At 36.4% G+C, this 17,400-nt stretch overlaps 1 protein-coding gene across 1 annotated transcript; it reads left to right on the forward strand.

Moving 5' to 3' along the window:
- Nucleotides 1-1,218: 1,218 nt before the first annotated feature.
- Nucleotides 1,219-15,464, forward strand: bxdc2 (brix domain containing 2). The gene is given in 11 exon segments (XM_039750512.1): nt 1,219-1,409; nt 4,422-4,533; nt 5,889-5,932; nt 6,576-6,646; nt 6,964-7,013; nt 7,611-7,684; nt 7,772-7,822; nt 8,925-9,026; nt 13,818-13,946; nt 14,626-14,710; nt 14,713-15,464. Coding segments are annotated over 11 exon segments (1,038 nt in total). The 5' UTR covers nt 1,219-1,253; the 3' UTR covers nt 14,877-15,464.
- Nucleotides 15,465-17,400: the final 1,936 nt, after the last annotated feature.

Here is a 17,400-nt window from a genome sequence, read left to right on the forward strand (position 1 = left end):
ACTTATCGTGCTCAACTGGAAGAACCCTAACCCTCCTCTTTTAAGTCAGTGGATAACTGATGTTATATATTATTTGAATTTGGAAAAAATTAAATTCTCACTTAGAGGATCTGTGCAAAACCTGGCAAGATCTAATCAATAACATTTTAGAATAAGGATTTAAATTGAGGAAGTGGATTCTCTTCCATTATTTATTTACAGTACTAGATTTTTCCTACTATTAAAGTGTTACCCTTTTGACCTAGCTCACTTTCTCACGGGTGGGGCTGATTTGATTTGAACTTAGTTTCGTAAAATTTGACTTGCTTTTAATAAATTCAATAAAATGTTAATAAAAAAAATCATAAGGTAGACCTCAACTCTGTAAGTCACCTCATCATTATTGGTGATCAGGCTTATCTATGATGGTGGTAACTTCAGCAAATTTAATCATAGAGTTGGAACTGCATCTGGCCACACAGTCAGAAGTGAACTAGGAGTACAGAAGGGGACTTAGTACACTACCCTCTAGGATGCCAGCGCTGAAGGTGAGTATGGAGGATGTGATGCTGCCAGTCCATACATGCTAAGGTTTGTTAATTAGGAAGTCCAAAATCGAGTGCTTTGCTGAGTCCTAAGTAGAAATAGGAATTTGGTGGTTAGCTTTGAAAGCACACCTTTATTACATGCTATGCTGTACTTTCTGGTGTAACACTTTTTATTATCCAGATGTTCCAGGGTGGCACGGAACGCAAGGGATATAACATACTCTGTGAAACATTTGTGATGATATACAAAGTGGAGGTTATCATGATTACCTGAAAAATATTTCATTGTGTTCCACTACCTCTCAAAGCACAATTTTTCATTGTGTCCTCTCAAAAACACTTCATCACAACTGGTGTAAATGCTACAGGTCGGTACTCATTCAGACAGTCCACTTTAGTTTTCTTAGATACAGGGATAATTGTCCTTTTAAAACAGATGGGGCCCACCGATTCTCACAGGGAGATATTAAAGATGTCACTGAGCGTGAGTGTTGGGCTTGTGTGTGTGTGTGTGTGTGTGTGTGTGTGTGAGCAGACCCCGCGAAATACCGGCGCTCTGATCACGGCAGTTGGAAAAGGCTCTGGCCCCTCAGCAATACCGAGGGTATAAAAATAATATTCCTACCTTCAACCAGTAGATGGCAGTAAAAAACAATCAAATCCAAAAAAATAAGGCGCTATGTCGACGAAATCCTTTATGACGACGTCACTTCCTTTTCCGCGGATATGGCGGCGTTCAGGAAAAAGCGTGGAGCTCCTGTTGAACACGGGAAAAAATCTGCAAAGAAAAGAAAAATATCCAACGTTAAACCGGGAAAGCAGGAAGAGGTTTTGAATGAGAACCCGGAAAATGAGTACAGCATCCCGCCGCCTCTTTCTTTGGTAAGTTACCGGAGCGAATCGATTGGCCGTTAGCTGCACGTGTGCATTACTGCCGATCTAAGCTTTGCGCCGAGCATTCCCCTGCTTGTTGAGCTCATTTTTAACACAATCAATTATTTTTTATTCTAGCCTTTCTAGATTTAAGTTTACTACTTACTCACATATCACTAACAAAAATACTGGAAGACACGATGTCTCTGCATAATGCTTTGTTAACCGTGTCGTGTAATTCAAAAGCGTGACATTCTGCACTCTTATCGCAGGTTAAAGAGTTGTCCGGGCAAACGCAGCTATCCTTGTCAAATCTAGGGGCAGCCTTGGCCACACAGTGCTTTATACACATCCCATCCGGGCAGTGTGGTTTCGATTTTCAAATGACCCATGGTTTGGTTACATTTCTGAGCCTCTATTATAGTTTGCTGTGTTCAATTGCGTGTGACGTTTACCTACTCATCCCGGTATGCTAGTCGGATAAACTGACAAATTTATCTTAACTTGTACATCTGAAGTATAGCATGGGACCGACAATGGCGTTTCGAGAGTATCTGACTTGCCTAAAACGGATTGTTCCAATGGTGAACTAACTCCTGTTACACAGACTGCACCATCTGTCACTGTGGTGTGCCAGGTTTGGCTGTGGATTTGACTGGTATACCTGGCATATTGGTCTTTCCAGTGGGTTCAGTGACGTAAATCACTGTAACTTACAATTGAACTATATGGAAAAAGTACCTAAAAGTCTCACATGAACTTTTCAGGATGAACAGTGTAACTTAAGAGTTATGCCGTGATTACATCAAAATTTATGGAGTAAGTGGATGGGGGTGACCCCGATCACTTCAGAGACCCAGTACATTTACCCCATTATGGGCAAGTAATCTATCCAATGGTTCTCAACTGAATAGAGGGCAGCAAGCTGACTGCAAATGATAAAAGTGCAGCAAAATACTCAAATCACAATAAAGTGAAGCTACAGCAGACCACTTCAGTATCAAAAGTGCAAGATACATTTATTGCCACTGTACAGTACAATACAAGCCTATAGATGCCTTAGTTAAGAGTCGATAATAAACTAAGTGATTATTAAACTATGTGAAGCAAAGTTACTATTAACAGTTCCAAATACACACACAGTAAAAGTAAAGGTAAACATGCAAACATAAGTAATAAATGAAGTTGCAGTGAAGATTACAGTCAATGTAATGGTCATGAGTTCCACGTGGGTCATGTATTAAGTGCGTGACCATGTGTGGTTGATGCAGTTGTTGAGTTCAATCAGTGGTGGTTTCTGTTCTAGGAGGGAGCAGTGATTGCTGTGCATTCATTAGGCTGATTGCTTTGGGGTAAAAGCTGTTCTTCAGCCTGGTAGTGTGGGCAGAGGAGTAAAGATGCCATGGCCTGGGTGGGTTGGATCTTTACAAATGTTCTTTGCTCTTCTGTTGCAGTGGGCAGTGAAGATATCTTCCCGTGATGTTAGCCGAGTGCCAGTAATGCTCTGAGCCGTTTTGATGATACGCTGAAGGGTCTCGCTGTTCTGAGAGTTTCAGTACGCAATGGCAGACTCTGTGGTGCAGCTGTTGTGGAAGTTGTGCCTTCTTCAGGCTCCTACAATGGCTGCCAGTTTTCTCAAAGACCCATATAACTTTAATTTCATTGATTAAATGGCTTGGGCAATGGTATGATATGGAATGGCATAACTGAGCCCAAATGCATTTCCAACTGCCATTAAAGTACATGTCCAGTGTCTGTTTGCTTTAATTTACGCTGCTCAGCACAGCGCACCATAGCTACTAGCCTGTAGTCAGTGTGGGAATGTGCTGCTCACAGTGACCCAGCAAGAACAAGTTGGGCAGTGTGGTGTAGAGGTTAAAGGCTTTGGACTTCTGACACTGAGTGACCATCAGCAAGTCACTTGACCTCCATGTGCTCCATTTGGAAAACCAAAAGAAACGTAGCCATTTGTATCAAATATTGTAAGTTGCCTTGGATAAAGGCATCAGCCAAGTAAGTAAATGTAAAAACAAGATAACATGACACACTGCTATAACAAAATGTGGTGCTTTAGCATGATACCAGAGGCACAAGTGCCTGATGAAGAATAGGTCAGGTTGACTTTACACACTCCAATCACATTTTAAAGTTGCATAGATGTTATAAGCTGGCCACCTGCCCTCCCATGGCTTACCTGACTGCAGCCACAAACCTATGCCATTCTTTTATATTTAACGCTGATCTGATTGGTGAGAAAACATATTTCCATTTTCACTCGTGTTAAATGTGGCAATTGCTGATGGATGCGCTCCAGTGTTGAATCCAGAGAATAATGATGTAGCTTCTTTAACTTAAGAAAAACTAAATGTTTGTATTGATTAATTGTGCATTTTAATTTTCTTTTTATTTTCAGAGATTAAGTTATCTTCTATAATTTAAAAAGTAATACTTTGGCCAAGTGAGCAGCTTTTGTTACCAAAAATATCTGCCATGACAAATTCTGTATTTGGGTAATTTACTGGTTGTTATTTATCCCTAAAATGCCTACTAATTTTATGTTATAATTAAGAAAATGTGGTGCTGATAAAAAATAAATCTCTATTTAATAAGAACTCAAGGTCTGCTTCTGAAATGGCTTCTTAATGTTGTGTTATTTTAAAAGACACAGGCAGCATTGTTAGTTAGATTAGTAGCAAATATGATGCAAATTCAAAAACAAGCATCTGCACCAAAAGTACAAGAGAGTAAATATGGCCCGTGTAAGTTGGGGTGGGGTTCGCATATTCTCATAGTTTACTGAGAGACCTCTGGCAAATAAAGGTTGAGAACCACTAATTATATGCTGTGCAATATGAAGATTGAAACACAGTGTAATGTTTTGCATCTTAAGGTTTGAAATAGTCTACTATCGATTATTTTAATTTTTGTCAACTTTTTAGCCAGGTTGTTGGTGTCTTTAATTGTCAAATTACTTTCAACCAGTTTACAGTTTTTTTTTTTTTTTTCTATTTTACATTTTAGGGCAAATGGAAAAACAAAGAAAGAGTACTTATATTTTCTTCAAGAGGTATTAACTTTAGAACTCGTCACATGATGCAGGACCTCCGGACATTGATGCCTCACAGCAAAGCAGGTAACAGCTGGATTTAATAAGAAATGTGTGACTAATTTAGACTAGGGAAGAGACAAATCCCAAAATGAAGTTTTTTTTGTTTTTAGTGTTCATGCAAGTGGACTTCTCAAATGACTAGGTATGAGAGGCTGGACATTTGATTTTATCAGTACCACTGTGACAACATATGAGTGCATTTTGTGCCAGTATGGTTTTTTGGAGGTTCAGGTGGATCACTTTCAGTCCTCTCTTTCTGTCTCTCTCCCCATCCCCCCCAAATACAGTATAGTTTCATTGATCCCTCCTGATATCAATTCTGATATCTGAACATAGGGTATCAGTTGATATTAGATTTTGAACCAGAACCACTGCTCACTTAACTTCAATTTAAAATCTGTACAGTTTACTGTGTCAAACTAATTGTGATCATTTGTTTGGTGTAAGGTGACACAAGGCTTTAACTACACCTGACATTGTAATTGTAAAAGAATAGAAAATAAATATGCAAGATAATGAATAAATGAAGTACTGTATTTTAGATGGACTACTGGGTGTTGCCACAGAATAAACAGTAATTATAATTCCACTGTAAACCTCTCAGGTCAACAATAAATTTGTAAATACTATACATAAAAAAAAAAAAAAACAGAAATTACATCTGTATGCAGCATTGCATGGTGCCAGTTCTCACCCACTCACAACGTTGGTGACTGAATTTTTACACTATGAGGTGCACTGATCGTTTTTGCACAAATGCCCAGTAGATCTGGGTAAAACATTCATTTGGTTAACTTTTATAAGCAAGCAATACTGGTCTGAGATTTCATGGCACTTACAGGGCACAAATCTTCCAACAGGGTTAAATATCTTGTTTAATGTTTGAGATGTGTAATCTGTTTTTTTAAGTCGCTTTTAGAAAGCAAAAGAGTAACCAGCTAAAAACAAAATAAAGATATTGTCAGCTCCAGTGATGTTTCAAAAACCAATACTTTGCTACCAAGCCGATAGCAGAATTCTGAAAACGTAGCGGTAATAACTTTTTTACAATATTGACAGTGCTAAGTGAAAGTCAGTAGTGCACTCATGCATGACCACAAGTAGACCAATTACTTTGGAAGGCACACTTGTACCTGAGAATGTAAAAGTGGTTCACAGTGGTCATGATACTGTACCATTTCAAAAAATATGAAAAAGAAAAACGGCAGAAGTCTTGCCTGGAAGGGCGTTGTCATTGAGGCAGGGGAATTTCAGCTTGTGTTTGTGGGAAATGTGCTTATTATTTAAAAAACAATGTAAGACGCATAGAAAGGTGTCCTTTGTATTTGTGGCATTCAGTTAAGAGATACTTAAAGTGCTGAATTTACTTCTAATTACAGATTCCAAAATGGATCGTAAGGATCAACTATTCGTTGTTAATGAGGTAAGAATGTAGTTTAGAATTAATTTTTTTTTTTTTTGCGCTACATTGTAGACCACCCAGGGCCTGGAGTGCCACAATCACCTCTGGGTTCATACTGAGACAGTAATTTTTGCTGATAATGGTTAAGCCATTTGTATTCATGGACTTAATCAACTTTTGTTGTGCCATGTCATAAATTCCTACCAATGTGTGTATTTTTTAATATAATCAACAAAGGATTGCTTACCCCCTTATTATTTCTTTCAAACACTTTACCTGAATATTGTTTCAAGTTACATGTTCACAGAGACAAATAATTTTGTGTTGGCAGTTATTTGCACCTCATTGTTAATGGGCAACTGGTTAGCAAATTATTTTCCTTGAGAGAGTGGGGCAAACTAATGTCAGCAAATTTGGAAAACTGACTATGCATATGTTTCAGATTTTATTCTTTTGTTTATAGAAAAGTGCCTTGTGAGGAAACTAACTGTAAAAAAAACTAGATGTGATCAATCATTGGGCTGGTCTTTTTGTGGTGACTAAGTTTGATGTTATTTAAAAATGCTCCTTAATGTTTTGAATTTTAAGATAGCATTCATTTCATTGTTTCTGGCTGTTCTTGAGTACATCACAAAAACACATTTAAATATGTTATATTTTACAGGTGTGTGAAATAAAAAATTGTAATAAGTGCATATTTTTTGAAGCAAAAAAGAAGCAAGATTTGTATATGTGGTGAGTATTGCTTAGAAAGACATTAATAAATAGTATAATCTGTATCTTCAGAAATAATGGAAATTGCTCTCTTGACAATTAATAAAAACTGCATTCATTACTGTAGTCTGGCAACGCTTGTGATCAGTCAGTATACTCAATTTACTGCAGCTTGACCAGTTTTCATCTCTTTGTCAGTTGAGTTGGTGTCTAGTTAACAGATGCTATGTAGAGATCAAAGTTAGTATACTAATGTAAGGGTCTATCATTTTATTTCTGATGTAATACATATGATTGTGTGGTTGAAAATTTAACCTGGGGTGTTTATTCTTTTAAAGGATATCCAATGTTCCTCATGGCCCTTCAGCTAAGTTTCTAGTGCAAAATGGTGAGTGACTTAACATATGATTCTAAAGTATATATTTCAGTTTAGTCAATGAATACATCATTCATACAAGCGTATGTTTGATTTTATAAATTTTATCAAAACTTCAGAATTTTGTTTTACAATGTATTAATAGTGGGAATTTATTTTAATTATCATTCTTTATAGAATCTGTAGATTTTAGAAATGGCACATTTGATTAAATAAACAGTTGAAAAACCATAAAGTGGTGTAGGTGTGTGTTACAGCAGCTATATCCAGGTCCAGATATTGTCTATATAAGTGTTTGCATATTTCCCTACAAGTTTCTTCCCACATCTCTAAGACATGTTGATTGATCATTGATTCTAAGATAGGTTAGCTTGTGTAACATTAGAATATGTGCATGAGTGTGCCCTAATAATTGGGTTGGTTCCTGCCTTTCTCCTACTGCTGGTGGGTAAGCTGTGGTCTCTGAGATACTGTGTTCAAATGAACGGATTCAGAAAATGAATGTAAAATAAAGCTGATAGACATGTAAGAAGAATCTATTGTAGTGTTATGCCTGTGAAAGTTTAGCATTGGTACTTGTATTTAACATGTGTTTTGTTCTTATGCAAGTTCACACTCTGGCTGAATTGAAAATGACTGGCAACTGTCTGAGAGGATCACGTCCAGTTCTCTCCTTTGATCCAGTAAGAACAACTTACTAAAGTGCTAAATATTTTTTAATAAGAATTATTTCTGATAGTGGTATTAATACATATTTTGTTTATTTACAGAAATTCGACAGTGAACCACACTATGCTGTGCTTAAAGAATTATTCATTCAGGTAAAATCAAATTAGACTGTCATTGAAACAGGAGTGTTTATTTCACAGTAGGTAAATGTTAATGAAAAAATAAATATATTTAAAGAAAAGACATCAGGGTAGTATTTATGACTTAAAGCAAGGGTTCCAGATGCAGAAATTTAACCGATAGATATACTTGATTTTTCTTTGGCACAAATAAAAAAATATGATTAGCTCAAGAGAAAACAACTTTTATACATATTAAAATGAGCTAACAAACAACAACCCCCCAAACACACAAATGAACGTCTAGCTGAGATGCTGGTGAGTTACTGCTATCAATAGCAGGCTTTTAAGTGGCAGTAAGATTTTCAGACCTGTCCGGATGTATATTGAAAGTAACATTTGAATACAGCATGTCCAGCTTGTTTTGTCACACAAGGAACATGCTGTTAGAAATCTGTTCTATCCAAAGTTGCCTGGCTGAAGACACCATCATTCAGAATGACTTGTCTTTACAGTATTGATGACGGAGTTAATCATTTTTGCTGCTGAGTTTAGAAGTAAACAACACATTTGTTCCAATCTGGATTACACATATCAGCTTTAACTGTAACCTGCTTGCTGCTTCTATTTCTCATTCACATAAATCTCCAGACCTCACCCCGCGTTTTCCGCTCTATCTGATCATATTAGGAAACCTGTCCAGCATTATATAGCATCTGAAGATGGAGGTTTATGTTGGTATGCTGCAGTAAAAAAATGCCACAGTACAGTACCTGAGCCATTTTGAGAGTGACATTGAAATGGAGCACATCATACTAAAATACTTAAATTTACTGCCATGAATAATACTGTGGAATAGTAAGGTAATTGGAAAATTCAGCTATACTTGCTTTGCTCAGGAAGAGACCAGAATGACTACAGTGTAATTCATTACCTCCTGCATCCATGCTGTCACTGCACTAAATTTATGTTCTAGGGGAAAGACACTAATTCAGAGAGGTAAACAAACTTAAAGTAGTCACTTGTGTCCAACATTCAGCATTCATTTTGTTTTATTTGAAGGTCTATTCATATAGTGAATTTTCTAGTATGTACTATGATTAAATTTAGTTTCCTTTTTTTTTTCCCTCCATAGATATTTGCAACACCGCAGTATCATCCAAAAAGCCAGCCCTTTGTTGATCATGTTTTAACATTCACGATTGCGGACAACAGGATTTGGTTCAGAAATTACCAGGTAAGTAGTAGACTGCTAAATCTGCCAAAACTAGTAGATCTGAGAGAAAAGGTGACAGTATTGAAATATGTATTAGTCTTCATTTTATCAGTAATACATCGCCACAAATAGTTTTTTTTGATGGTTGATAATTTATGCATCATGGTAAGATTTGTGAGGCACAACCTATAGAAATACTCTTCGCATGTTGTAAGTTGCACGTTAGAAATGTTTTTACAAAATAACTGTCCAGTTCATGCATTTGAATTAATTTTGTTTTTATAGTTACAGTGAAAATCTTGAGCATACTCTGAAAAATTTGTTTTGCAAGCATTGTCATATTAAGATATACTACTGATAGAAACACTTGAAGGTTCATATATATATTAAATTTGGAATTCACAAACATGTTTTTTTTTTTTTTGTTTGTTTTTTTTGAGGAAAATAAAAAAAAAAAAGTCCAGTAGCACATCATACACAGCGTCCTGTAGACACATTGTTTACTCCAGTCCTGACTTGAGCAAAGTTTATCTGTGCCTGAGCTGCAGTTAAGATCAGTGAACAAAAGCAAAGACAACTGATACCCTTAAAATAAGGAAAGAAAGTGGATGTGAAACATCACACAACCTCCCCAACAAAATTAGCATTGCATTTTTATCAGTATTTCAATACATATATAGTATTTAACACATACTACTTGTGTATAAAACCTTTAATAATTTATTAAGAGAGTAAGTGGTATACATGTACCTTATGGTCAAAGATTACTTCAGTCATTTTGTAACATTAAACAGTAGGCCCAACACTGAGCCCTTTAAGACCCCTATAAGTGATGGCAATTAATTTTGGAAGAGGTCCCGTTTCCACAGCCTTTTAATTATTTTGAATTTTAAGCCTGTTCTGTACCCATGAATTTGCAAAAATCTGAATCTGTGCCACTCTGTTTTGATAATGACTCTGCTAATTTGTCTTACATCAAAAGCTTTTAAAAGGTAACCTAGAGAATACTATTGTAGTTCTGCTATTGTATGCATTGTTACTTTATCATGAAACAACACCATAAAATTAAAACAGGATCTCTCACATGCTCACAGTCCATTAATACAACTGTAATCGACAGTTGCATTTTAATATTGTATTAGACGGGGAAAAAAAAGAATTATAAAGAATAAGTCAGACCAATTACCAGTGTTAACAGCACCATACATAATTTGTGTACTACGGTTTTCACATTCATATTTAAATGTATATGAGAGTAGTAAATGCATCAGAGTATATAAATACTGGTTTAATTTTGCCAAATAAATTGAGATCATCTTTCACAAATTTTTTTTCATTGCCCTACGTTTCCTGGATATTAGTTTAAAAGTAATAATATGTATACGCTGCAGCAAATGTTTCAGCTAAATGATTTGAATGTGAACTTATGGGCAATCTTGGTGGATGCAAATACCAGACACTTGGGCTTGCCTTTTTATAGCTGTAACTAAGATTGCGCCCTCCCAAATTGTGATTCTTAAAGGATAAATCTGCATCTAAAAATCTGGTTGAATCATAAAATAATTTGACTTGTTTTAAAGTAAATACTTAAACACATTTAGCTTTTCAGACTTAAATTTCAATGACTACCACAATTTGTAGTGAATGGTTTTAAGGATTGTTTACTTCTTTCTATTCTAGAATTCCAGTAAAGCAGTTGTTCCATGAGTAACACGTGGTGTCTCAGAAGTAATAGAGTAGTTAGTGTTACAATCAGTATTCAGTACAGTTTATAATTTTCAACACAATTAAGAGTCAAAACAAAACTGTTGTTCAGAGTACTGCCCAATCTCTTCAGTACATTTTTCAGAATAATGACTTTATCTGTGTTTGTGTAGGAATGGTAAAAATTGCACTTCACAGTTATGAATTTGAAATAAAATATGAATAATGTTTAAAAAAAAAAATCGCTGCCTTATTTTCTCAGAATGCATACTACTTTGACAGACATGTACTATCTGTCATGTGATGCTTATTGAAACAGATGAAAATGTGACATCTTTTAGAATTTGTTTTCAAAAAATTATTACAGCTTCAGTGATTTTTTTTGCATATCACTAGGTTGTTTTTTGAAATTGTTCATCAGGCCTATTGACAACATGATCCAGTTCAAATAGTGTTTATTGTTTGAAATAAAGGTGTTCGTGATTTGGAGTGGTAATACCTGTTCAAGAGGAGCACACTCTTCTGCACAACCCTAACAGATTCCCTTTATATTTTCCAGTCCATGTAGCTCTTAACTCTGTTGCCTTCTGAAGGAAAACCTGTGCTAACACAGATGGATTTTTATTTGCCATGTACTGAGTATGTTGGTCTACATGTCTGACAGATCATTACGCTTATAAGTGACAGTCCCTGAAGTATTGTGAATAAATATTAACAATTAATAGTAGTGTTTGCATAGGATGGTAGTGCAGGAGTTACCACTGCTTGCTCACTGTTCCAAACACCTCGTGATTACTGATGCATTCGTTGTCTATGTGGTGTTTATAGGTTGTTTTTATGTGGATCTTTTTCACATAAATGGAGGATGATTGTAAGTTACCATAGTATGAGTTTATATGCATGGATGCATTTCATGGCAACATGTTGAGAGTGTGTGTGTCTTGTATTCTGTGCTGCCAGGATGGGCTTCAGGTTTCTGAGATCTTGTAATTTTTAACAAGTATTGTGGAGTTAGCCCTTTCACCCCAGACAGACACAGAACACACACATTTAATTTTTCTTCTTTACTTTATATGGCACCTGACACAGAGCACCAACAGCCACAATATTACTTTCTTTCTCTCTGTCTCTCCTTCTCTACCTTTTCTTTTCTCTTGCCGCCTCCACTCCTCTCCCCCAAGCTCTGTCCTCTGCCTCCCAATTCCGGCTCCTCTAATTGAATGAGGCAGCCCCTTTTATATTGTACCCAGATGTGCGCCAGGTGCTCATTGATGGTCTTCCTGCAGCACTTCCTGGTGTGGCGGATGTACTGCAGTCCAGGCGTTAACAAATGTCCAGGCGCCCCCACATGGTTGAGCTTCCAAGTTCTGTTCCCATGGCCCCAACACCCACCAGGGTGTTCCGTGTGAGATACTGCTCCTCTCCCGGTTCTTCCAGTCTCTGGGTGTGCCAGCTAGGCAATAGTCCCAGCTGACTGTTACAGTGTAGTCAGAAAACAGACAGACAAATAGTGATTTTTTTTTTAAATTTTTTTTTTTATTTTAAGTACAGTGGCATGTAAAGTTTGGGCATCCTCTCCAAAAGGCTTTAAGTTACAGATGATACATTTCTTTAATATTTTAAGAAAGATTACAGTTTTATGTCCATCATTCACAGGTACAAAATTAAAAATTGAAAAGGGTCTGACGCAAATGTTTGATCAACCTACATAGTCAGTACTTAGTCATACCCTCTTTGGCAAGTATCACAGCTTGTAAATGCTTTTTGTAGCCAGCTAAAAGTCTTTCAGTTCTTACTTGAGGTATTTTTGCCCATTCATCTTTGCAAAAAGCTTCTGATTCTGTGAGATTCTTGGGCTGTCTTCCATGCACTGCTCCTTTGAGATCTATCCACATATTTTCAGTGAGCTTCTGCCTCTTGAGGTATTCCATTGTAGATTTTGAGATGTGCTTCTGATCGCTATCTAGCACCCATCCTCTTTTTAAATTCAACTTTTTTACAGACAGTGTGATGTTTGCTTCCAGAATTTGCTGGTATTTATTTGAATCCATTTTTCCCTCTAACAATGGCTGGTTCCTTGTGCCAGTGTCTGCAACACAAGCCCAAAGCATGATCAATTCATCTCCATACTTAATGGTTGGAGTGGTGATCTTTTTCAGGAATTTAGCACCTTTTTTTCTCCAAACATACAATATATTTGCACATTGTGGCCAAAAAGTTCCATTTTTGACCTCATTGGACCATAGGACTTGTTCCCAAAATGCATCAGATGTTCGTCTGCAAGCTTCAGGCACTGAATTTTGTGGCTAGGATGCAGGAAAAGTTTTCTTCTGCAGACTCTACCATCAAGGTCCTATTTCTTCAGGTGTTGCTGCAGAGTAGAAAAGTACACCACCACTCCAAAGTCTGCAAAATCTTCCTGAAGGTCTTTTGAGGTCAAATGTGGGTGTTGATTTGCCTTTGTTTCAGAAAGTTTTCTTGGTCTTCCAGACCTCAACATGACCTCCACCATTCCTGGTAACTTACAACATTACAAACTAAGGAAACAGCTACCTGAAAACGCTTTGCTGTCTTGTAGCGTTCTCCTGCTTTGTGAGCATCAATTATTTTATTTTTCAGAGTGCTAGGCAGCTGCTTAGAGGAGCCCATAGCTGCTGATTGTTGGAACAAGGTTCGAGGAGTCAATTTGTAGAGCTTTGCAGTCTGCATCGCCTGGGGTTTCCTAATAATGACTGTGAATAAGCCATAGCCCTAAAGAGCTAATTAAGGTCTGAGACCTCAAATATATTGGGGTGCCCAAACTTTTGCACGGTTCTCCTTTCCTTTTTATGCGTAGCAGTAGAAATTACCTTAAAGAGACACTTGCTTACATTTCAGATAAGGTCATATTTTATTTTAGACCAGTATACCAACTTTATTTTTCTGAAAAATTCATCAAACATAGATGTTTAATTTGAACAGTGATGGATTCCATGTGAAGTGGACTTTCCTCAGCAACTGCCACTGTTATCTGAATGAATGATTTCCTGTGGAAGCGTCATTTTGATTCATGCAGCAAAGTTCAGTGTACATGCCATGTGGTCATCTCTAAATATGTTTGGTTCACAGATAATTGAAGAAGATTCATCTCTTGTAGAGATAGGACCACGTTTTGTTTTGAACCTTATTAAGATTTTTAGTGGAAGCTTCAGAGGATCAACATTATATGAAAATCCTCACTACATGTCTCCAAATTTGGTAAGATATTAAAATTTTTCAGTTTTATATATCAAAAGGATCAGCATTTATATGTTTGAAAAATGGCTACATGTATTATTGTTCCTAGTAACACCAAACTAAAATTTGGGGATGAAAATCCATTTTTGATGTTTATGTAAGATTTAGAAGTGATGGTGTTCAGTACAATAATCTTTCTCTACTGGCAAACATTTAAATACGTACAAAACACACATTTATTGTAATTACAGTATGGTTTACATGATTAATAGTAACGACAAAAGAGAGTTCTACATTATTCCCAAATATGTGTTATAGGAACCACCTTATAATACCACATTTACCTATAAGTTCTAGAATATTAAAAATGTAGGTGTTTGTCAGCATTCGACCTTTTTTATGTCTCTAATCAACAAACATTGACCAGCGAGATACCAGATATTAAAGAAGTTATTTCACCAGTTATCTGTGGTAGTGTTTTATTATAACCTTTGTAAGAAAGAAAAGAATAATTTCCTACAACAAGTTGAATGTTTTGCTTTAATAGAGATATTTCTACACTTATAGTCTTATCTAAATTAAATGGATATTTATATGAAGTACTGTATTGACCGTTTTGTGTTAAGTTAATAAAGATTGTTCAATTCGCAAAATGTCCAAACTGTTAACTTTGTGTCTCTCTTCTAATTTTCAATAAAAGCATCGTCGAAATTTACGACTAGCCGTTGCTGCAAGACTGAAAGAAAAACAGCTGGTTAAGGATGTGCAAAAGCATAAAAAGAAGAAGTGAAAATGTTGGTCCCAGATGACCCAACTCATGATGTCTTTCAGACACCAAAAGTAAAGAAGCCTGCTGCTGTTCCCCATCAACGTCCAGAGCAGAAACCAAAGAAAATGAAAAATAAAAAAGAGTTCAAGCGTCAAAGACTACTTAAAAGGAAAAACAAGTGAGACATTGCTGTACTGATAGTTTCAGTGCCTTCTGTACATTGAACACTTTTAATTTGTTATACACAGTCTTTGCCGTTGGGGGACGAAAGTGAATGAAGTGGTTTGTTTGGGGAAAAAAAAAACGTTGAACCAGTGTCTATAGATGAAAAGTTGGATGTGTGGTTATTTTATAAGTTTATAAATGTGAACACCTTTGCTTATTTTGAATCCAGAGCTAAAAATGTATGTTGTTCATTTCCTGTTTTAGTACGAATCCCCTTTCTTGAGCAATACTGGTTGCAGGTTTTGTGTGCACCTCTTTTCATGATGTATTTTATGACATACCCAGTGGTATATAATTATAGGCTGCATCCTTGAACTGTTAGGGAAAACTTTAGCCCCTTCAAAAAATACACAGGAATACATAAACAAACTAAAATGATGTTTAAACTGTTGACTCGAGTTAAAATATCATGTATTGAATATTATTTAAATATTTTTTACTCTATGCAGTGTGCAACATTAAACGTCATAATGTGACATTGTAAACTTGCCAATCTTTTTTTTTTTTTTTATTATTTTTATTAAAAAGATTTGACTTCACAGTAAGGATGTATCAGTAGTGATGCTTTTGCAAATGAAATGTTTCTTTGCCACGTTTTTGTTCAGATTTAGCAGCATAGCCGGTAATGACATTTGTGTGTCTTTTTCCACTTTTGAAACTGGAACCACTGGATTCCAGTAATTTTGACTAAAATGAAAATATTAGACTGCAGACAGCCCTCTGATTGTCACTGAACACTTTTTAATCTTCTTAAAGCCTAAAGCTAAATTATATTTAGGTGTAGATGGGTTGAGAAGGTTTATCCAGTCCAGTAGTGAATCATGTACTGGAACTTCAATTGGTATTAGTCTCTTGAGGGTCCATTGGAGCACCTTGGCAGCTGGGTATCCAGAAGAACTTGGATGGAATGGTCTCTTTGTGTTTGTAAAACTCCTTATATACTAATAGACAACACTAAATCCAAATTATTAAAACTAAAAGATTTAATGACAATGTGAAAATAAAAACTAAATTGACAAATGTGTTTTGTGAAAAAAAAAGCGATGGAGAATTTTTTTTTTCCTTCATTTTATTACCTAAAATTAATGTCACAAAGGGTTTTCTCATTTTTACCTGGTCTGACAACACCTAACTTTTGTTCATATTTAGATCCAAAAGATTTAAGCTCCCCTAAGAGGAAATATCATGAAACTATCAAAGTACAGTAAAATCAGTAAAGGCATCCTTATGCTGATGACCATCAACTGTATATGGTGATGAATAAGTATGGAATTTAATTGCAGTGTGAAAACAATTAAAAACCTATAATTGACAGCTAATGTGTTTCTGAAAAAGTTACATGATAAAAAATGGTTTTAATTTTTACATTTAGCATTACATATATGTCTGTCACCTGTAATAAAACTGATTTTTCAATGTATACCTGCAAAACTGGAAGGTGATGAATGTGAATGTTGTCGTTGTTATGGTTTTAATCTGGCACCCTCCAGAACGTGATCACGAATTATTGTCCAGATAAAAAAAAAATTGCTACTTTTTTGTCATTTACCAAGCAGTAATTTTAATATATATCATGTTGTCTTAATCGTGTAAAACGCATTCATTAAAAAAAATACACCCGCACACTTAAGACTGTATAAAATGGAGTTTTTAAGACTTGGTTTTGGGGTGGATGGGCAAATCATTTTTGGATACCAGCCCAGGCCCTAAATGGCCAACTCTTTAGCCTGTTGGTGCTTTGTACCATTTAACAGCACACTTTTTTTGTCCTTTATTATAGTGCACTCATTGTTGCATGTTCCCTGAAACAATTAAAACTGGGTCGTCATCAAGAACCTTGCGTTTGATTTACTGGAGACATACATGAGTACGACTAAGCTACACAGTCCAATGGAAGCGTTTCTTTACAATTGGCAGCGGTCCACGGATAGGGGAGCCCTTTCTAAATCGTCCTCCATCCACGAATTGCTACTGGGACACCCGATGACTGCTAGCAGGGACTTTAATTTCATCGCGTGTATCTTTTTAAGGTTGGCAGAAGCTTATATTTTTGTCGTGTGACGCGTCCCTATCTTCTGTATTGGGTTCAGATTTATTGCGCGACTCTTTCTGAGGTGAGGCGTTGGGCGGAGTTTTCTATGCCCTCTCAGGCAGTCCTGCTTAGCCGCTGAGAATGAAAAGCCCAATGCCAATATTCACCTTGGCAGAAATGCTTTTGACGAGGATTCCATTAACTCACCTGGATTACTGAAGAAGATCACGGATGTGCTTAAACGCTACCGATTACTTGTGCGATAAACACGTTCATTAGGAACATTTATTAGTTTAATGTCAAGCACATCCTGCCCACGCAGGGACTGAACCCAAATCATGAGATAGAAAACGCAGCGCTCGACCGATGCGCCACTGGTCCGTACAGCTGAAGCCACGCGTCGGTGTTTTCTCTTTTACATGGCCTCGGAGCCATAAAGTTCAGCACTG

Source organism: Polypterus senegalus, chromosome 4 (genome assembly GCF_016835505.1).
Source record: "Polypterus senegalus isolate Bchr_013 chromosome 4, ASM1683550v1, whole genome shotgun sequence".
Taxonomy (NCBI): Eukaryota; Metazoa; Chordata; class Cladistia; order Polypteriformes; family Polypteridae; genus Polypterus; species Polypterus senegalus.